This window comes from Drosophila kikkawai, chromosome X (genome assembly GCF_030179895.1).
Source record: "Drosophila kikkawai strain 14028-0561.14 chromosome X, DkikHiC1v2, whole genome shotgun sequence".
NCBI lineage: Eukaryota > Metazoa > Arthropoda > Insecta > Diptera > Drosophilidae > Drosophila > Drosophila kikkawai.
In genome coordinates, this window is record NC_091733.1 from 31,713,415 (window position 1) to 31,735,260 (window position 21,846).

Here is a 21,846-nt window from a genome sequence, read left to right on the forward strand (position 1 = left end):
CGCCTATTTATCCTACTGTCTATTTCGGTTCAATTGCAATTACAACTGCCGCTTTTCCTTTTACATTTCCATTCCCATCGCGATCTAGATGTGCGCCCCTGGAAAACAACAATTGTTTCGATTGCGCAAAAACGTAAAGTTCGAAGGATAATAGCTCAAGGCTGTATGGGTCTATTGTTTCGGGGGCAAAGGATCGCTGGATTGCAGGATCCTCTTGAATAAACAATTTGTCGGCTAAGCAAACAAAGTAATTGGGTTGCCAAATATTGCGCAGGGATCCCTCCCTCGCCTTGCTTTTGAATCCTTAATTTCCTTTTATTTTTTCTTTTTTTGGTGGAGAGATCCCAGGACCTTGATAAGCAAACGCTGGAAGGTGCAGCCTCCTTGAGTCCTGCGGCGGCGGCGGAAACAGACAATTGTTAAGGAAACAATCCCGAATCGAACATTTAGGTTTTGGCATCTTCCATTTGGCGATTAAAACTAAGCCGAGAAGCTAAGTAGCCTGCGATTGCCGCTTTTAGATAGTTGGGAAAAAACACGAAAGAGTTGTCTAGGGATTACAGAACTAAGAGCCAATTGTGCGTGGGACGAGGCAGCGACCTACTGATCCTACTCCTGCTCCTCCTCTACCTACGAAAGGGCATCGGCGGAAGGTGTTGCGCCAGCTGTCGCTCATTCAGAAAGTCGCCCGCCCGCTCGCCAGGGGATCCCGCCGAAGTTTTTGGGTTTTAGGGTATGCGGGTTAGGTTAAGGGAAAAAGGAGTAAGGAGGGGAAGGAGTGGGTTATAGGGTATAGGGAGTGTGGATTAGGGAGTGAGGAGTAAGTAGAGACGAGCAGACCGTCAGCCGTCCGAATAATTTGACAAAAGCTCTGGGCCCGCGGCTTTGAAGTGGCCGACTTCAGAATGGAGCACACACCCAAGGAGAAAAATCAATGTTTACTATATATTATATACTATATATAATTTATATACTATATTTATATACTATAAAATATTTTAAAATATTTAAAAATATTTAAAAAGAAACTTCACTATCTTCTGGCTCCTTAAAATATATTTATTTTAATTTCTAAATAAAATATATAAGAAAATATAAGGAAATCCTGTCCTAAATATTTAAAAATATAAATTAAAATATTATTTTTAATTTGTAAATAAAATTTAAAAGAAAGAAAAAGAAAGTTCCCCTTTAAACTCTTCTCTTGCATTGCCTAAAATCTCAGGTTTTTAGGTAAAATTTATCACCGCTGTGCTAACCTTTTTCCTCGACCCTGTGTCCTGACAGAAATCTGGGCAGGCACAACAAGGGGGACGCCTGTCATAACTGCACAATGGGTTCGTCGCAGGACTCGCGGACTTCCTTCCTTTGTTCGCTGCCGCTGCTCCTGCTCCTCCTGTTCCTCCTCCTCCTCCACCTCCTCATCCTCCACCTCCCAATTCAAATCCAAATTCAGCTTCGAATTCCCCATATAGGTTTCATTTGAGCTGAAAAGGTAACCGATACGGATGCTTGTTCTTTTAATTGCTCGCGAAAACGATAGGCAATCATCGGGAGTCGGAGTCGGAGTCGGATCAGGAATCAGGAATCAGGATAACAGAGGAGAGCTGGAGCGGCGACCAGTTGGCGGTCGTCGGTCGTCGGCATTTGTGATTGTCGGCTTTTGCGGCCGAAACATAACTATATCGGATTACATATTTTCCAGCTAGGCCAGGGGGAATCGCTCTCACTGGCTGGCTGGCTACCTCACCATCAGATGGACAACATGTCACCCTCAATCCCAGGGCAGAAACAGATATATACATATATAAATATATATAAATAATAAGATATACATATGTATATTTGTATAAATATATATACATACATATATTTATATTTTTAAGAAATTTAAAACAAGGCAAAATCAAATGTTTTTGGGTATTTCCATTTCTTTATAAGTTGTTGCTTAATATTTTTGCTTAATATATATATTATTTAAAATTTTAATTCAATTTTTTTTTAATTGTATTTAACTTTATTTAATTTTAAATAATTTTATTTACCTGTATTACATTTTACTTTAAATTTAAAAATATTAAATTAAATTAAATTTAATTTAATATTATTTAATTTTATGTTATTTAATTTTATTTAATTTTATTTAATTGTATTTAATTTTATTTATTTTAATTCTCTAAAATCAGCAAATCCCGCTCAAAATTCAAACACATAACAAACCTGTTTTTGGCAGCACAAAATCGCCATCTGACGTAGCAATCGAACATTTTCTCCTAGCCAAGCCGCAAACCGAATACAAAATCCAATTCAGAGCGTTGCCAGCCGTCGCACATATCCTGGGCCTCACCTGTTCCCTAAGCAGTGGCAACTCCCCGAGCCCAGTCACGTTTTCCCCGTTTCGACCGTCGTCGTCCTCGTCGTCGCCGTCGCAAAAATTACCCAAAAAAAATAAGAAAAAAAGGATAAAAAACCACACAAAGTTTGCACAGTTTAGCTCCTTAAAAAAAGCTGGCCAAAAAGCAAAGGATTTGCCAGAAATCAAGTCCAGGACATCCGGTTTTGTGTGTGTGTGTCCTGAAACTCAAAACGAAATTAATTGCTTGCAAAATCGAACAAAGACACAGCGAAAAGCTTACGCACATCGGCGTTTATATATAGTGATATATATATATTAAAAATAGTGATATATAGAGAGAGCGACTCTCCAGGACGATATCCTTTTGCGGCAGCTGGAGCTTTGTTGTCGCCCGTATTATTATTATGTAAGTTCCCCCCCGGACGAGTGTGTGTTGTTTGTGTTGTGTCCCCGCAATGAAGTCCATATTGTCAAAGGCAATTGAACGGGTCCTGCCACGCCCCCACCCTCCAGCCGTCCGCAGGAACTACCCCAACACTAAAGCAACAGCAACAGCAGGACACGGACACGGACACGGAATCTTTGTTGCTGTTGCATTTATTTGATTTGATGACTAAGTGTGGCGGCTGTCGTCGAGTGGGTGGGGTGGCTTTTAAGGACCTTTGTGGGGGTTGGACGCAGGATGTTCTGTTGTCGGCGCTTGTCGCATATCGATCGCAATTATCGATAAGTTGCATGACGTGAGCTGAGCTGAGCCAAGCTGAGCCGCAAATTCAGTTCAAGGCAACGCCTCTTGTAAAATGTCTCCTCCTTGCGTGCTCATCCTTTGCATCCTGCGCAACCACGCAACAAGGACTCAGTAAGCCGATAAAAATTGCATGTCAAATCGATTATAAATCGATCAAAGTATTCTTTTAAATTCAAGTTAACAGTCTTTACTTGATATTAATCATTATACATTGAATACAATACTTACCCCTACATCAGTTTTCTTATAAAAGGTGACCAGTCTTTAAAGGTTCCTCTAACTCCGATAACTATTACCATATCAAATCAATATTTTCGATTAAATTAAAACCCTTACCTTTTTTTATTCCAGAACTCCGGCCAGGATGTTGTCGCTGTCATCGCTGCCATCGCCTCCGTCGCTTTTCCTGCTGCTTCTTTTGTTCTTCTTTGGCTCAGACATTTCTGGAGCAGATCGATCCTCCTCCTCCTTGCCTCCGGCCGAGAATGTGACGCTGGCGGCGCTGCCCTCGTCCTCGTCATCGGCAGCGGCGCCCATTACCGACAGCACTATGTCCTCGGTGCCGGAGAAGCCGCTGGGCGACTACGACAACCCCAGCAGCTCCCAGGGGAGCAGCATTAGCAGCAACAGTAATGGAAGCAGCCAACCTAATAACCTAGGCAGCCTAGGGACATCCTACAACAACGAGGCCAGCGATGAGCAGATCACAAGCAGCAGCAGCAACATGAGCCAATCCAGCTCCAGCTCCAGCTCTTTGAGCAACAGCAGCAGCAATCCCATCTCCAGCACAGCTGTATTGGCAGGAGCCGGGGCTGACAACCAGGATGGCCTGGTCCTGGCCACGCCCACGGCCATCAATGGCAGCACGCCGCCAGAGCATCAGACCATTGGCCAGGCACCGCCAACTAAAGGCGAACAGGAGGCAATCCTGCGAGCCCTCGACTGGCTGAAGGAGAAACGAGCCTCGGACTATGGCTGGGGCAATGACACCCATGTGGTTATCCTGGCCAAGGAGCTGTCCGGCGGCAGGGATCCCAACGACAGTGTCGATGGGCATGTGCAGGTGATCCAGGAGCTGGAGGATACGCTGTCGGTGAAGGAGATGGAAATCGAAATACTGGCCATGCTGGATCGCCATCATACGCTGCCCAAGCCCCTGGATCTGGACAAGCTGGCCCGCTATGTCCTGGCCTTGGGTTCGCTGTGCAAGGACCCGAAGCACTTCCATGGCCACGATCTGGTGGCCACACTGCAGCATCACGAACCGGCCCAGGACATTGAGTTTGCGCTGACCACGCTCTCGGCCTGTAGCTCGGCGGCGCATGTGAGGAAGCGTCAAATCCGGCGACTCCTGGACATTGCCAGCGGTGTGACGGATCAGAGTGTGGATGCCATTGCGATGGTTATCCTGGCGCTGCGCTGCATTGTCACCGATCACCGCCACCGGCATTTGCAGCACTTTGTTCGTCGGCCGGCCCGAGGCTTGGCCAGCCTGCAGGATCAGCGCGGTAGCTTTGGTTCACTGCGCAGCACGGCTTTGGCCATGCAGGCTCTGCAGGATCTGGAATATGACCCTGCTGGCCATTGGAATCGCACTGCCGCCTCGCGGTATATCCTAAGCCGGCAGCGGGCAGACGGCGGCTGGAGCGAGGAGCCGCTGCAGGATGGCCAGGAGCCGGATATAGGAGTGGGCCTGACGGCAGATATTATCCTGGCTTTGGGCTGGAAGGGATTGGGTGCAGTAAGGGCGCTGCAATGCGACCATGTGATACGAGAGAGCAGTGATCCCACGGGTGAGTTTCTGACTTTATTTTAACATTTAACATATATATTTTTTAAATATTTTTTTTTCTGACAGAGAATGGTGAACCCAAGCTGGCAGTGCCCTTCGGTTTGAGCTCCTCTGCCGAGGAATCGGATGCCAAGAACATCTCCTACACGTACACACTCTGGGTGGGCTCTAATGTCACCGAGGCCTTCTCCCTGTCCCTCGTCTCGCCCAAGAACACCAGCTTTTTCAAGGCCATGACCCAGGCGGCCGAAATGGATCCCAGGTGGGTCTACAAAAGAAATCTCCTTTACCTTCCAAAAACTAACTGGACTTGGCTTTTCCTTAATAGATTCATCTTCGAGGCTCGGGAATGGCCCAATGGCCACTATGTCCACACTTTGTATGGCAAGAAGGAGGAGCCGCGAGGGTGAGTAGTTCTTGGAGAATTTCCTAAACTTAAACCTGGTTAATAATGGAGTAATCACTTGGTTAGGTATCACTACTGGCTACTCTATCGGCTGCCGGAGCTGCCCGATCCCAATAACACGCCCGGGAATCAGCTTATTGCGCCTGTTGGTAAGTCCACCTTAGCCCAAAGAAGGCTCTTCTCGTAGGATGTTTTTAAAATTTATAAAAATGTTATATTTAGGTGTGGACGAGCTAATGGTCGAGGATGGCGAGCACTATCTGTACTGGTACAAGAAGCTCTAAGCACGCGGCCTTAGACGGAGCTGCAGTTTAAATCACTAAGCAAAGTCCAACTAGAAGCAGAAAGCAAAAAGAAAGAAACAAACAAAAAGAAAAGAGATAACGAATAATACCCGGTGCTACTGGACTATTTCTAAAACAAAAAAAAAAGGATATATGGCCACACAAACTCACACACTGACACACACAAACACGCATCAGGCAAGGCACAGAAGCAAATAACGGTGAATAACAGTGTGCCCAGAGCTATATATATATTGCATATATAACAGCATAATAACAAAGTAATCAAAAAAATAAAAATAAAAAAAAGAAAAGAGGAAAGAAAAAGATGTACACACAGACACAAAACACAAAGGAAAAAGAAACAGAAAGAAAAGGATATATAACTAGGTTAGTTGCTCTAGAACTCACAACTGATCTCGATTCGGAGCACCTCAGGCTAATACTTAAAGCATAACGATAACTAAACGATAACAAAACCAAAAAAAAAAACCGAAGAGCAAAAGAAAAAGAGGGAGAAGGAGAAGGTGAGAAACTAAAACTTAAACTAAAACACTAACAACAGCAGGCATCGAATGGTAGACCGTTGGACTAACTAACGGCACCAATCCGTCCGTTTTAGGCCCCATTTCCGCTCCGCTCAATGCAACGCTTCGCCGCCTATCGTCAAGCTATCGACAGTTATCGATTGCTGAAACGGGCGAATCGTTAAGCGATAAACGAAAAAAAAAAAAACACAAAACTAAAAACCAAAAACCAAATGCTTTATATGTTATTGAAGTAAGAGATTCGATGAGAAGGATTTGAAGGATTAGAAGAAGGAAAACAGAAGGGTAGACAAATGGAGGAGTGCAGAAGGATGAGGTAGAAGGCCATCGAGCTAGCTAGTCCAAGCGAAGCATGTTATACCAAACACCGTACGTAACAATAAGTGATTGAAAATCATCCTTAGACATACACACATACTGCATAAATCGATATACATTTAAAAAAAAAAAAAAGAAGAAAAACTAAAAAAAAAGAATATAAACATAAAAAAACAACTAGTTTTATATGAAGTTAAGCGAAGGAAGAAAGGCATATATTATATAAAGAGTATATACAGGAGGAGCAGTAGGAGAGAACGATGATACTACCCCCAAGACACTACTTATATACAAGAAATCTCTATGCCTATGTCAAAACTATTCACGAACCCATATACCATATACCATATACCATTTACCATTTACCATACATAAGTCATATACATACATATACAAAACATACATGCTATCTACAAAAAAATGCCTACGAAAAATTATTACTCATCCGCCTTGTAGTCCCTCTACTACACACATCTCACGCCATCTCACCCCCCGTTTTATCACCTATATGTATGTACCGCCCCCGCCCCCAATATTTCCAGCAGTTGATATCTTAATTAAAGCCTAGCCTAACCCACTTTAACTACAACTACTAACTAACTAACTTGAATCAAAGCCAAGCCAGAGTGCAGCAGCAGCGAATCCAAAACTAAAACTAAACCAATTAACTAACCTAGCGATCTAAACTAACTCGTTTATATGATAAGCATAAACCAAAAAAAATTGAGCTTTTTAAATTGTGCAGAAAACCCAAAGATTATAGAAAGCACACCAACACACACACCTACACCAACACCTGCACCAACAACTACACCAACACCTACCCACAGAGAGAGCAGCTTGGGATTTGAGAATGAGTTTTGTATGTTTCATGTAACCCTTTCTATTCATTTAATTTAAATGTCCCCAAATTTAAGGCAACAGCAACAATAGTGTAGAAATCCTGTAAAAAACATAAATAAATACTATTCAGGGTCAGAGAAAATTTTAAAAAATATACAAAACACCTGTTGCTGTTGCTGGACTTCTTATATTCAGTTTTCGGTGAGTGGAGAAAGTAAGAAGAACAAAAGCGTGAATAAACATCAAAATAATTGAAAAATTACACAAAAATAAAGTCTTTTTTACTTATTTACTACACAAGCAGGAGCTCAACACCGAGAAATTGGTCAATATCTCCAATGTCTTACTTAGAGCAGGCGGTGCTTATCAACCCACCTACTGGTGAGCTACTCGAGCAGATTGAAACATCCAGAAAATACCTGGCGATCTGTTTCAAAGACGCGGCCTTCATAGGGGCCCTTTAGCATTTCGTCAAAACGGTATTGGAGTTATATTATGAAGAAGAACAACAAAAAAAAACCCTACATGAAATTTAACAAATTAATCAACAAACTTCAAACAACATAAAAAAAAAATCAAATTTGTTTAAATTTAATTCCCAAAGTTTCAGATGCTTAAAATTATTCTAGAAGCTCCCAGAGAATTTTTACCAGTCTCAAAAGTGATTTCCTGGCCTTTTCCTGCGAAATGAGTGAAACATAAATGCGTTTTCTTTAAAATGTAAGCTTTATTTTCAGTGTCAACTCAAATCAAGGATCTTCTTCACTTCTTCCCTTTTGAGAATGCATTAACATTTTCGGTATTTTTGTTCATATTCATCATTATTATTATTACGTTCTTGTCTTGTATGAATATAGTATAATATATATATATATATATAGATTCGATATTCGTTTGTCTTTGCTACGATTTGAAGAAGGCCGCATAGAGCACACGAAGGCAACAGATTTACAACATCAAACACTTTACAAATACGTTTCGATTACCCAAACACACTGACACGCACGCATATAGCTAACTAGGAAGGATTGATCGATGTGGAGGCTGGCTGGGATTGGATTGGCAACAGTTTTGCATGGAATCATTAAGAGATTTCTGGTTTGGTGTTTTGTTTTTTATGGTTTTTTGTGTATATAGGAATAGTAAAAGCCTTAGAATCATGGATGCAGCAGGGTCCATGGGGTGGCAAAAATAATCTCTGGGGGATTTAAAAAAATATATAAATATTGCTAAATTATTAAATATTATTTTAAAAATTTAAAAATTTTGTTTTGAGTTTAAAATTTAAATAAAAAAAAAGAAAAACTAGAAAAATCCAAGAGCATAAAATCTAATTCAATATTTAATCCTGTTTTGAGTTTGAAATTTAAAAAATTTTAATTTAATTTCAATTTAAAAAGTTTAAAATTTTAAAATTAAAATTTAATTTTAATTTAAATCTAGGTTTTTTTTATTAAAATTTAAAATTTTAAACTTTTAAATTAAAAAGTGAATTTCAAAATGTTAAATTAAAAGAATGTTAAATTAAAGAATTTAAAAATATAGATTTTAAAAATATTATAAAAATTCCAAAGCATAAAAAATTTAGTATTAAGATCCAGTTTTTAGTTTAAAATTTAAAAATTAAAATTTTTAAAATGGAGAATTTGTATTATAATTATTAAACAATTTAAAAAACCCTAGAAAAACGCCAAGTTAAAAATTGAATTCTGTTTGGGTGTAAAATTTAAAAATTTAAATTTAAAAAAAGCTAGAAAAATATTAAATCCTGTTTTTAGTTTTTAACTTGTTTCAGGAATTTTCTTATTTTGTTTTGCAAATGAATTGAATTCAAATATTGCCAAAAAAAAAGAAGGTATTTTCCTATTTGCTTTGAAAGATTGCACCTTGTTTGTTGAGTTAAAAATGTACGCAGGGTATCCCAGGGATTCCCCTGATCTGCCAGAGATTACCTTTGCTCCCGCTCCACCCCTTACAGTATAAAGTGTGGCTAAAAATATGAAGGTTTACGTAGTGCCCTCTCGCTCCTTTTAGCGCATCGCTCACATGGCAAAGCTCAGCTGCAGGGCATTCCTCAGCTCGTTCAGCACCATGGAACCAATGACCATCTTCTCGCAGTTGACCAGCAGCGTGAGGGCCTCCTCCGTCTGCCAGTGGAGGGTGAGCAGGACTAAACTCTTGGAGCTTAAAGTCTGCCCGGCAAAGCAATGCAACTGGCCATTGGCGGAGCTGTGGGTATGCGCCACATTGATGCACTCGAAGACCTTCTGGCGCAGGGCGGACACATCGATAAGGTCGCGCCTCAAGCCGCGCAACTCGCACTGGTGCTCGTTCATGCCCCTCAACTTGGCCCGCTCCTCGCGATGACAGCTCTCGCCAATCTGGACAGAGCGCACTAGCTCTCCTACAGGCGGTTTAAGTTGCAACCTCGAGCTACCCGCACTGGAGACGAGCTCCAGGTCAACGGAATGCGTGGAATCATTAAAGTCCAGTCCCAAAACACCGCTGGCCGTTTGCTGAGCCTGCAAAACGGTGACTGGAGGAAACTCATTGAGATGCATGCCCGCTGGGAGGGTGGTCTGTCCCAAGTGTATGCCCGTGATCTCCTTATCGCCACGATTCTGGAATTGCAGCTCAATGGAGCACATGCTGGAGGAGTAGAGATGCGGCGAGCGGGTGAAGCGATAGCCCAAATGGAGGCCATGGCCGCTCACCTTGTTGAGCAGCTCCTTGTGCTTGAATTCGATGTGCGAGGGTCCCACCAGTTCCAAGCGATTGCGAGCATGCTGGGGCTGGAGAGGAGCAGCCTGGCCAGCTACAAGTGGGGTGCCTGTGGGGGAGGAGAGCCTAATGAGCTTCAAAAGGAAGGGTTTGATGAGGTGTTTTGGATGCTTACCGGGCGTCAGGAATCCTCCTAGCGAGGGCGTCATCACAGGTCCTATGGGCGGAATGTCATCTAGATCCAGGAGCAAATCCAGATTGCTCTTGGAGGCAGAACCCTCCTTTTGTGGGTTTTCCTGGTTCTTCTTCTTTTGCTCCTTGGTTTGAGCTTCCTCTGCGGCAGAGTCTTCGCTATCGCTGCTGCTACTGCCGCTGTAGGATGAGGAATCACCCGAGTCGGAGGAGCCGGAAGAACCTGCTGCCGGCGACGCCTTGCTGTTGCTATTATTGTTGGGCAAGGCAGTGGCTTCCGTCTCCTTCTCCTTCTCCGTCTCCTTCACTGTGGCATCAATGAGCTGATCCTCCACTTTAGCAGGTGCCTTTGCTTGTTTCTCCTCCTGCTCCTTCTCCCCCTCCTCCTCTGCATTGCTGCTGCCGCTGTCCTCGCTATCCGACTCACTGTCGCTGGTGCCGCTGCTGCTGCTGCTGCCAGATTCGGAGTACGCCGATGACTTGTCCTCGGACTCGGAGAGGAAGCCCTTTTCGCGATTGGAATCCTTGACCTTTCCACTACCTCCCATGCCCGTGGCCGCCTTCGAGGTGGGTGATTCCTCGCCAGGCAGCTTTTCCTGCATGAAACCAGGAATATTCCGCACGCTAGAGTCCGGTGGAATAACCGGAAAGGCTGGCAGTTCCTTGTAACCCGAAGCCGGCATGTTCAGGTAGTGGGAAAGCGAACCCAACTGGAAGTTATTACCATCCCGGTACTTGCTCTCCGGCTTGGGAGCCGGCTTGCTGGCCAGAAACACCTGGCGGGCATGCTGGCTCAGCACCGAGTTGCTACCGCTGGCCGGGAAGATGATCTGGCGCAGGAAGCGGGCACGATCGCGGACATCATAGTTCGGGTCGTAGCGGGCCAGCGTGAACACATACTGGCAGAGCAGCGACGTCTGCTGGGGATTGGTCAGGTATAACTTGACGCCCAGATTCAGGACCTGCAGCTTCACTGCATCCTGTTCGTCCACAAAGGATTTGGCCATCTTACGGAGCACATCGGGTGCTATGAGTGGCACCTTCTCGTTGTATTCACCTATAAGCCAAATGATGGCCGCCCGGGCGGCGGGTACATTGATATAATCAATCAACTTGGCCATTTGGGTGATAATCTCAAAGTGCTCGGCGGCCTTGGTCTGCAGGAGGCGCTTGATCACCACCACGCTCTCGGCCACCACGTGCTCTGCAAAGGGGGGAAAAGTCAGGGGATTAACTAAGCTGAGGAAAGGGGCTTAACTAGCTCTTACCATCATGATTGGAGAGCAGGTGCACCAGCCCGCTGAGACAGGTCTCCGTGACCTCCTTTATGCTGGAGGCACAGCGTCCTATAGCCTGAATGGTGGCCGCCACAAAGGAACGATCGCTGCTGGAAATGTACGTCTGGAACTCGCGCAGAATCAGAGATATGCTAGCCGCCGAGGCCAGATTGGTGAGGATGTCCAGCTTGAGGAGCTTCAGGTGCGTCGGATCGCTGGTCCGCACAAAAAAGGACTTGAGATGCGGCTCAAAGATCCCCTTCCGTTTGGTGGACATCGAGGCAATGCAGTTGAGCACCACGCTCTGCACCTCCTTGTGCGAGCGCAGCAGCCGGATGAGGGCCTTGGCTATCAGCTGCACCTCGTTTTTGGGCGCCACATGATGGTACAGCTGGGCCACGGCCATCACCACGGAGGCGTTGCGGGATTGCAGCAGAGGCTTCGTTTGCCGCAACAACAGGCGATGATCCACATCGATGTGGTAGCTGCTGGCCGGGGAACTGGGAGTTCCACTGCCTCCGTTGTTGGCTCCACCTCCACCATGGTTTGTTCTCGACTTGTTCTTAGCCTCCTCATCCTCCTCGCTGGTGGCCTCATCGCTGTTGGAGGCCGTGGAGGATTCGTCGTAAAAACGCTGATTGGTGGGGCCATCGCTGAGAACGCCATCCGCCAGGTCATCATCCGCATTGGGATCCACAAATTGGGTGCGCGCATAGCGGGTGAGCATATTGATGATTATCACCTGGCCCCACTCGTCCACATCCACCAGGAGGTTGCACAGCTTCCGGTAGTTCTTGTGTATCAAATCCACCCGCTCCGGGCAGACCTCATCGAAGGCCATCACGGCCGAGCCCACCACCAGAGTGGTGCGATCCGACAGCAGCTTCTCAATCACCATCACCAGCTCATCCTTCTGCTCCGCGTCCAGGGAGTACAGCTTCGGGATGGCATGTGCCGCCGTCTTGCGCACATAGGGACTCAGATCGGCGGCACTGTCCCGTATGGCCAGCATCACGATGGGCACAATCATGCTTACCCGGATGGAGGAGAGGACACGCAGTGCCGAGGCCCGGATCAATTGATTGGGATCCTTGAGCGCACGCTGGAACGTGGAGATGGAGAGCAGGGCCAAATCCTGCTGCTCCTCGGCATAGCGCACCAGGTACACATACACCAGCTTCTTCACCTCGATATTCTTGGACACCACGTTCTTGACCACGGCGGGAAACAGATCGCTGGCATCGCGTCCGCGGGCAATCATCCCAATGATGCGCTTCATGGCCTCCAGCTTGAGGCCATCCTTGTTGCTGTCCAGCATCTGCTTGAGGTCATCGTGCTTGCGTCCGTCGCTCTGGAAGAAGGCTGCACCGCTGGCTGGATCTGCGCCAAACTCCACATCCAGGCCCATCTGCGGCCGCTCCACGTAGGAGGACATGGCGAAGGGGTTGCTGGCCGCGTTCTGCTGCATCTTTACAACTCTCCCACTTTCCCCACTTGACCTGCTGCTCCTCTGCTTCTCCTTCTACTCCTCCTCCTCCTGCTGCTGCTGCTGCTGCTATGTCTTCCTCTTCCTTGGCCTGCGTGGGCGTGCAAGAACCTGGACACTGAGCTGGCACACGGTGGCGTCGTCCCCCTTGAAACCTGCAATCCGCTGCTGGCTGCCTGCTGCCTGGAGTCCTTAATCTCAGCGTGGAAGGGCCGGGAACACTCAGCTTGCCACGAATTTCTTTTGAGGGAAAAAGAAACAAAAGTTTTGCAAAAAAATTCACCGAGTGTGACCGCGGCTTGACCGTTATAACAAAATAACCCAATATGTGGCCACACTAAGCTTTCTAACTGTTATACGGTCGGGCATTAGGTACGGTGGGTGAACTTGTACCTAAAACGGTACCAAATATATAGATTACAGATTAATTTTATTTTAAATTTAAACAAAATTTGAATTTAATTAATTTAAATGGTATATTTTATATATATTTGCTTGATTTCCAACAATAATTGATGTGTCTTAAGCTGGCTTTGTTAGCTTTTCAAATAAATACTTTGTTTGTTCAGTAAAATAATGCTTTTAAAAAATATTAAATATACATTTTTAACTTAAATTTAAATTATTTTTTATTTGTATTTAAAATATTTTTAATTTTCAAAGCAATTTGTAGGACAGTTTGGTTAAATAAGTAAGATCAGCTGGGACTTCAGGGAAAAATACCAGCTTACTGCCGGGCTTGTGGCGATATTCTCATACCGCAGCACAACGGTCACACCATTTCGCGAACAACTCGACAACTACGTGGCTGCTCCTCCGTTCACAAAATAATCAAATTTGAGGCCAGAAAACCCACAAGCACGATGGAAGGGATGCTCTCAAAGTTACTGCTGTTCCTGGGCAGCCTCCTGCTGCTGTGCCGCATCGGCGACGGCTTCATTGTTAGCGTGGATGCCCACAACGAGGAGTGCTTCTTCGAGAACGTCGAAGGCGGCACCAAGTTCGGTGAGCAAATGGCAATTGAGGGGATTAACAAGAGGGTTTCCACTGACGTAGCCCGGCTTTATTGACAGGCGTCACCTTCGAGGTAATTGACGGCGGCTTTCTGGACGTGGACATCAAAATCACCGGCCCCGACAACCATGTGATGCACGAGAGCGAAAAGGAGTCCTCCGGCAAGTACACCTTCGTGGCCCCGGCCAAGGGTACCTACACCGTCTGTTTCAACAACGAGCGCAGCAGCATGACCCCCAAGCTGGTCATGTTCTCCATTGATGTGGGCGAGGCACCGCAGCGTGCGCCCGGAGCGCCCGGCGAGGAGGAGGTGGGTCACACCAAGCTGGAGGATATGATTCGCGAGCTGTCCGGCACCCTGACCAGCGTCAAGCACGAGCAGGAGTACATGCATGTGAGTAGTTGCCACATGGACATGTGTAGATTGGGTTCCCTAATCCCCCTACCTCCCACTCTTCCAGGTGCGCGACAAGATCCATCGCTCGGTGAACGAGAGCACCAACTCCCGCGTCGTCCTGTGGTCCACGTTCGAGGCTCTGGTGCTGGTCCTCATGACAGTTGGCCAGGTTTACTACCTGAAGCGCTTCTTCGAGGTCAAGCGCGTCGTTTAAAACCTGGAGGAAGCCTGGAGGTTTAGATAAAAGAAGTGAGGAGAGGAGAGAGACACACACACGCTGAGAGGGGTAAAGGTGTGTGTGTGTGTGTGTGCGTGAAGTCTCAGATTAATTTAAACGATGAAAATCCTTTTGTAATTAAAATAAAATACCTTGTAAAAAGTAACTAAAGGTGGGAAATGTTTTAAATTGAGTTGTAATTTGGTTTTGGGATATTTAATTAAATTTAATTTTAATTTAAATATGAAAAAAATGTTATAATTTCAAAGGGGGGGTAAAGCATTTTCATATCTTTTACGTTATTAATAACAATAAATACATCTAGGTGAGTGTGTGTGTGTGTGGCACCTGATAAGAAAAATGTTATTATTTTTTGTCTACAAAAAGAAATATAATAAAAAATGTATTCTGCAAAAATAAATATTTAAAACCCTATATAAAAAATTAATTGTATTAAGCTTTCCTGCTTATTTATCAATAAATTTAATAAAATTTTTTAAATATTAAAATTTTAAATTAAAATTTTATAAATTAAATTTAACAAATTAAACTATTTAAAACTGTTATACTTACAATACGAAAGCTTTCGCTGGCAACACTGTATCATAACCAATGCCATCGCTTTTCAGCACTGTTTCCTTCTATTCTGTCCGTTTTTATTTTTTGTTTTAATGCTGATTACTGGAGTTCGAGGTAAACTGCTGAGATCATTTCTCCAATTGCTGACACTAAGCCGCAGCATCATCATGGGTGAGGCCAGCTCTAAGCCATCCTCTTGGCCCGCAGTCAGTCGTCCTGCCAGCGAGTTTGCCCAACAAATGTTGCAGCAATGCCGCCAGTTGGAAAAACCGAAAGTTTCAGTGGATTTGGACCGATTCCAGGCCATCTCAGAGCGTTTTCCTGCAAAGGTAAGACTCCAGTTAGGTGCTATAGTCCTCTTATACCCTTTTCGGTGCTCCTTAGTTCGGTACGGACACATGCCGGGTGAAGGCACAGCCGGCGGATCGCAGGGAGCTTATCAGGGATCAAATCGCCTCCGCTTATCCGGTGATCCATGAGAGGACACTCCTTCTGTACATTAATTTCCTGGAGCACAAGCAGAAATTTGGTGAGTAACTGGAATTGCCAGAAATAATATGTATACTATATATAGTAGTCTATATACAGTGGATCGCAGCTTATTTCGTGCAGTCAAGAAACTAAAGTATAAATCATCACTGCTGCTCTACCATAAGAGATATCGAAACAATTTAAATGCAGTGTTTTGAATCAGATATCCTACATTTTAAATTAAAAAAAAATATCTTCCCAATTAATAAGAACAAACAATAATATTAAAAAAACAAATTTATGACCTTTTTTCACGCCGCAGCTTATTTCGTGCAGCTAGTTAAAATGTAAAAAACAATGAATTTTTGGCTTAATTTTTAATTTTTTTTTTATTTTGGCTTTGGTATTGGTAGCTTATGTATATTTTAAAAGTTTCTTGGCCTGATCACACTAAAATATGAAGTTATGGGGAAATAAGTAAAATAGGATCGCGAATTTCTATTAAAATACGATAATTAGTTCTCTTTCAATTTAAGACAGAAAAAAAATCACCGTGGTACTACGAAAATGTTATTCTTAAATCGCACATATATAAAAACATAAATTAATCGTTTGTCCGTGAAGATTGGGCCAAACATAAGGGCCGAAATGCACCGAATACATTTTTCAGTGAACATTAAGTTCATTACATGGACCAAAAAAAAAGTGAAATCATTAACAAACGTCTGCCAAATTTGTTATATAGATAGAGCAGGAAATAAGAAACAAGTGTAGTGCCGATTTAATACGCCTCTTGTTGCAAAAATACATCTATAAGGCTCTAGTAGTATGAAAAGAGCCATTTATAAGGAAACCAGCACAGGAGCAACATCAAAACTTTTCATAGGAGCTTATAATTCGTCCGATTTTCTTTTGGAATGTTTTTATCTTTACCAATAAGTAAAAGTTAAACTAATTTAATCCTGATGACAGTATAAATTATTGGCGGAGACCCAATATTGAGCTAGAAACCAAACACTTGCAAGCTACTCTGAAGCAAGGCGGCGATCGTGTCTTATTTGGGCCTAAATGGCTTCCTGTAGAGTAGGAAACCAAATTTTTTTTGGCAGGATCTTGGAAACCAATATGTTCCCTTCAATATAAAATGTTAACTTCTTTCAAAATGTAGAAAACGTGGTCACACGGGATAGTTTGCAAAACTATTAGTACAGCGGTCTCTACTACTTATCGGACTTTCGGAAGCTTTAGCTCACACAAAACGGTCCTAATGACAAAAAAACAACATCAATGTCACCCAGACATAATCATTATTTAAAATTTTTAGCAAATATTGGACTAGCCATCCCAAAAATTAAAAGTTTTGACCAAAATTATCAAAAAAGTAGTGCCTTAGAGGAATTGATTAAAATTAATCTAGAAACATTAAAAAAACTAGTTAATTCAATTGAAACATCATCTGAAAGGTATTCAGAATAAAATAAGAGGTCACATAAAATTGTTTATATTAAATTAATAAAAATAAGTTGAATCAAACGAAGTGCACGAAATAAGCTGCGGCATGAAAAAAGCCCTCAAATTAGTTTTTATTAAAATACAAAATCGTTTTTATAATTAGGAAGATTGTCTTTGTTCAGTATAAATGTTAGTACAAGTACTAAAAGTACTGCGTTTAAATATTTGGATTATCTTCAATCGTTTAGCCACAGGGACGTTTTAAATTTTCGTTTCTTGACTGCACGAAATAAGCTGCGATCCACTGTATATAAAAATCAATTGCTATTCGTTAGTCTCGCTAAAACTCGAGAATGGCTGAACGGATTTATCTTATCTTGGTCTTGAATTATTCGTGGAGGTCTAGGGAAGGTATAAAAGGTGAGAAAAATTCGAATAATTGCCGGGAAAATCCTCAAAACAGTATTTTTCTATTTCCCATACAAACGTTTTCTAAATAAAATGGAGAGTCAATTTGTAATTTATTACCGCTGTATAACAGGGGTGTGCTTATGCAGTTTGGTTCAACTTGAGAGATAGGATAGCTAAGATCTTTTACATCATGGCAGTTTCGGCAGGACAAGGAGGAATCTTATTTTTTTATGCAATCCTCCGAAACGGCTTTACCGATTCTCATGAAATTTAGTGCGCTTATGCAGTTTGGTTCAACTTGAGAGATAGGATAGCTAATCATGGCAGTTTCGGCAGGACAAGGAGGAATCTTCTTTTTTATGCACTCCTCCGAAACGACTTTACCGATTATCATGAAATTTAGTGTGCTTATGCAGTTTGGTTCAACTTGAGAGATAGGATAGCTAAGATCTTTCACATCATGGCAGTTTCGGCAGAACAAGGAGGAATCTTCTCTTTTTTATGCACTCCTCCGAAACGGCTTTACCGATTCTAATGGAATTTAGTGTACTTATTTAACCAAATCTTTATGCTTTGCTCGGGCTATTTTGTTGATGAGTTTGCACCAAATTGGTTGAGCGGTTCTTCACGTATTACATATTTTGTAATATATTATTTCAATAAATCGCATTTCGTCAGAATGTCTTTTCTTTTATTGTCATTTGTCATTCATAATTATTGTTTTGTGTTTATAAGTGGTGAGTCTCTAAATTATCATTTGAAATACATTAAGAAGGTAAGATAATATTTTCAGCAAAATGCCACCGAAAAGATCGAATCTCAACAACGTAAGCAGCAGAGTGGCACGACGCAGACGTTTCGAAAGAGCTCATCAGTTGCCAGAACAAGTCAATTCAAGAAATAGAGCTCAAAGAATTAGGACAGCAGAAGGTCGTGCACAAGAATCCCAGGAACAGCGTAGCGAACGTCTGGAGCAGAATATTACGAGAATCAGGGCGGCTCGAGATAGAAACATAGATATGTATAGTACGAGCACATGTACGACAAAGGCAGCGGAACAGTCGCTCATTAGTTCGTACATCATTCGTTCGTCTTGCTTTTGAATATGCACCAGATATTAACTACTTTGCGCATTCAAAAATTGCTATCGGTGGAATGGACAAAGTAAGTCAATATTGTCAGGCGTTTAAATTTCGGAATGAAACTGCCGGTATGTGCTGCGCAGCAGGAAAAGTCGTTTTGCAACCTCTACTTGCTCCGCCAGAACCTTTATTATCCCTTCTTGCTGAAAATTCAAATGACTCAAAATTATTTTTGCGTAAAATACGCAAATTTAATAGTTGCTTCCAAATGACGTCATTTGGGGCCACTAAAATTTGTGATCTTGCATCCGATGGACGTAATTTTGAAACTACATTCAAAATACAAGGCCAGATGTACCACAAAATTGGATTATTGATGCCTGATGATAATCCGAAATTTCTTCAAATTTATTTTATGGGCAATTGTGAAGAGCGCGTAACGACCCGATGCCAGTATCATTTTATTGAACAAGCAGAGGAAGCGGTTTAGGAGTCTATAGCGAACAAACATAGTGACAGGAGATTTTTATATATTAAGATTACTGTTGAAGGTTTAATATTTTATTTACTGACAACTCTGTAATATGCTCATTGTTTCCGTATTGTTTCCTACAAATAATATGCATGACAAAACAGTGTTTGCCGCGTCAACTATAATTAGTACGGGCCCAGCAAAGCGGGTCGGGTCTGCTAGTTATATATAAATATGTACATATGTATGTGTGTACTATATAGTATTCTGTGGGTTTTAAGGTTTAAGTTATTATTTATAATTTATATATTAGTACATATTTAATTTAACATATTTAATTTTATTTTTTATATAATCCCAATCCATTTTTATTAAGGAATAAAACAAGAGTTTTCTAAAAATTAGATTAATAAAAAGTTTTTATATGAACACTTTTCTGTGTAAAAATTTTAACAACCCGTAGCCTAAAAGCAGACTTCATATTTTATAATTTTTTAGTTATTATTTTTTTAATGAAGTTTTTATTAAGACTAGTGTACTGTTATAGTAAATTAATTTTTAAAAATTGGTAATAATTATATTTAAATTTTTTTCTTTTATTTTAAAACAAAATTGTTGAATTTCAGTAAAAATAAATTAAAATTATTTTTGATTAATTAATTTCTTAAATTAATTTCTTTATAATTATTTTAATTAAAATTATTATTAATAACATTATGTTTAAAATTTATATATTAAAATCAAAAATAATTTTTTTTTTTTTTAATTATAATATAAATTTTAAACATTATTTTTATTAATAATAAATTAAATTAAATTAATTTTAATAAAATTAATTCGAAATATATGAAATTGATTAAATAATTAAATTATTATTTATAAAAAATAAAATTAAAATTTATAACTAAAATATATTTTATTAAAATCAATTGTAAACCATAATCTTGTTGCCACAGGAAGCGATCAAGAAAAGAAAATCTACAAGGACATGACGCTGGTGGCCTTTGTGCAGCGTCTCCTCGCCCAGCGATGCGTTTGGTTCTTTGGTGACAACGACTTTTATCGCACCATCAGTGGCCAAACCGGAGACGGGGGCTTCGAGGCGGTGGGCACACCAGCTGAGCAGTATCCGCTCGAACTGACCTCCGTCCTCAGCTACGACGAGATCAAGCTGGCCGCCCTGCTGTACGTCTCCACCCACTCGGAGTTCATCAACAACGGGCGGCGGTCCAATGCCGGCGAGGTGACCCAGGACAAGAACCAGATCGAGCGGGAAGGTGTGATCATAGGACTGATAGGAGCCCGTTTCGAGCGACCCCAAGTGATGGAATATCAGGACATAATGATAACCCAAACGCAAAACACCCAGGCGAGAGGATATGGTAACTCCTCCAGTGGACCGGCGGCCGATCTTCGTCGAGTTTGGCGCGAATTCTACGGGGAATCGCAGGACTTTCTTTACGGGAAGATTCCCAGAAACGGTGACCGTTTCGAGAAAGTACCCGAGGGCTATTTTGATCACAAGGTGATGCGCAAGCGATATGCCATCAGCTTTGACACCCTGCTCCTCGAGGCCCAAGCCCGAGCGACCGCCGTGGGCAAGCCCGCCTACATCCATGTGGTGGGCATTGGTCTGGGCGTTTGGAAGGTGTCCGGGCGACAAGAGCGCACCTTCTTCGAGGCCTTTGAAGAGCGTCTGCTGGCGCTGGGCGAGCAACTCAGCCACATCGGCGTGGTGCACTTCTCCTGGTTTCACCTGCCGCGCGTAGGTCGTCTGTACGATGGCGCCCTGTTGCCCCTGAAACAGCATCCGCAGGGCGGCATCCAGATACGAAATTCGGCCAGAAATCCTGCCGATAAACTGGCGGAGGACATGCTGCCTGTGGTTACATACGCCTGGGATGGCAACGCACTGCCAGGCAACGAGTTCTGGGCGGTAAGTGTGGGGGAGGTTGCTTTTAATTAAATTAAACTAAATTACATCAAAATTAAATTAAATTAAAATAAATGAAGTTAAATTAAAAGAAATTAAATTAAAATATTTAATTAAATTAAAATAAATTAAATCAAAATAAATTAAATCGAAATAAATGAAATCAAAATAAATTAAGTTAAATTAAATTAAATTATTTCATTAATTAAACTAAATTAAATTAAATTTAAAAAAATGAAATAAAAAAAAACTAAATTAAATTAAATGAAAATTAATTAAATTAAATTAAATTAATCTAAATTAAACTAAATTGAATTAAATTATTTTTTTCTTAATTATTTATTCTTCTTGCAGAAAATGTTAGTCGGCACTGGAGATCCGGCTGCTGCCTGCTCCACCCTCATCTCGGAGCTGCAGAATCCCCACATCAATGTGGACTATATGAGTGGTGCCAATCTGCACATAACATCCGTGGAGCATGGCTTGCTGCACCTGGGCGACTATGCCCGGCGGTTGAATGTGTAGAGCTCAAGGGGACTTTTTTTTAGCTATCTATTAGCATCCAGCATTTTATAGAAAATATAAAATATAAAAGGAAAAAAATTGTACATACTCTTACAATTTTATATAATCCATGAACTATTGATGGTTATATTTTTAAATAATTTTTCTACATGTGCAATAAACTTTAAAGGATATTTTTAAATAAGAATTTTTATATATAAAATATGAATATATATTTTTAAATATATTACAAAAATGATACCAATTTTATTATATTAATTCTTTTTAAAATGGGAATGGAAAATTTAAGTGCCAAAACAGCTCAAGTTAACTAAATAAATTG

General features: G+C 41.9%; 4 protein-coding genes across 5 annotated transcripts; 3 read left to right on the top strand and 1 right to left on the bottom strand.

Annotated features, from left to right (window-relative positions):
• Window positions 1-3,230: 3,230 nt before the first annotated feature.
• LOC108080385 (uncharacterized protein CG3556) lies at window positions 3,231-5,805 on the top strand. Its single transcript, XM_017175108.3, has 6 exons — window positions 3,231-3,357; window positions 3,456-4,897; window positions 4,963-5,158; window positions 5,225-5,302; window positions 5,369-5,451; window positions 5,525-5,805. Exons 2-6 carry the CDS (start codon window positions 3,469-3,471, stop codon window positions 5,584-5,586), a joined length of 1,848 nt encoding a protein of 615 aa, XP_017030597.1. The 5' UTR covers window positions 3,231-3,357; window positions 3,456-3,468; the 3' UTR covers window positions 5,587-5,805.
• Window positions 5,806-8,002: 2,197 nt separating this feature from the next.
• On the bottom strand, window positions 8,003-13,284 carry rb (adaptor related protein complex 3 subunit ruby). Of its 2 annotated transcripts, XM_017175071.3 has the most exons (3): window positions 11,477-13,283; window positions 10,192-11,412; window positions 8,003-10,125 (listed from the first exon to the last, which is right to left on the bottom strand). In XM_017175071.3, the coding sequence occupies exons 1-3, from the start codon at window positions 12,951-12,953 to the stop codon at window positions 9,338-9,340; spliced, it is 3,486 nt and encodes a 1,161-aa protein (XP_017030560.1). In that variant the 5' UTR covers window positions 12,954-13,283; the 3' UTR covers window positions 8,003-9,337. The 2 variants fall into 2 exon arrangements, with proteins under 2 accessions (XP_017030560.1, XP_017030559.1); XM_017175070.3 differs by having other exon boundaries at window positions 8,003-11,412; window positions 11,477-13,284.
• Window positions 13,285-13,744: 460 nt separating this feature from the next.
• Window positions 13,745-14,770, top strand: CHOp24 (transmembrane p24 trafficking protein CHOp24). The gene is made up of 3 exons (XM_017174910.3): window positions 13,745-13,976; window positions 14,045-14,379; window positions 14,447-14,770. The coding sequence occupies exons 1-3, from the start codon at window positions 13,835-13,837 to the stop codon at window positions 14,594-14,596; spliced, it is 627 nt and encodes a 208-aa protein (XP_017030399.1). The 5' UTR covers window positions 13,745-13,834; the 3' UTR covers window positions 14,597-14,770.
• A 500-nt stretch (window positions 14,771-15,270) lies between these two features.
• LOC108080239 (uncharacterized) lies at window positions 15,271-21,773 on the top strand. The gene is made up of 4 exons (XM_017174897.3): window positions 15,271-15,507; window positions 15,563-15,707; window positions 20,023-21,002; window positions 21,354-21,773. The coding sequence occupies exons 1-4, from the start codon at window positions 15,271-15,273 to the stop codon at window positions 21,522-21,524; spliced, it is 1,533 nt and encodes a 510-aa protein (XP_017030386.1). The 3' UTR covers window positions 21,525-21,773.
• The last annotated feature ends 73 nt before the right edge of the window (window positions 21,774-21,846 follow it).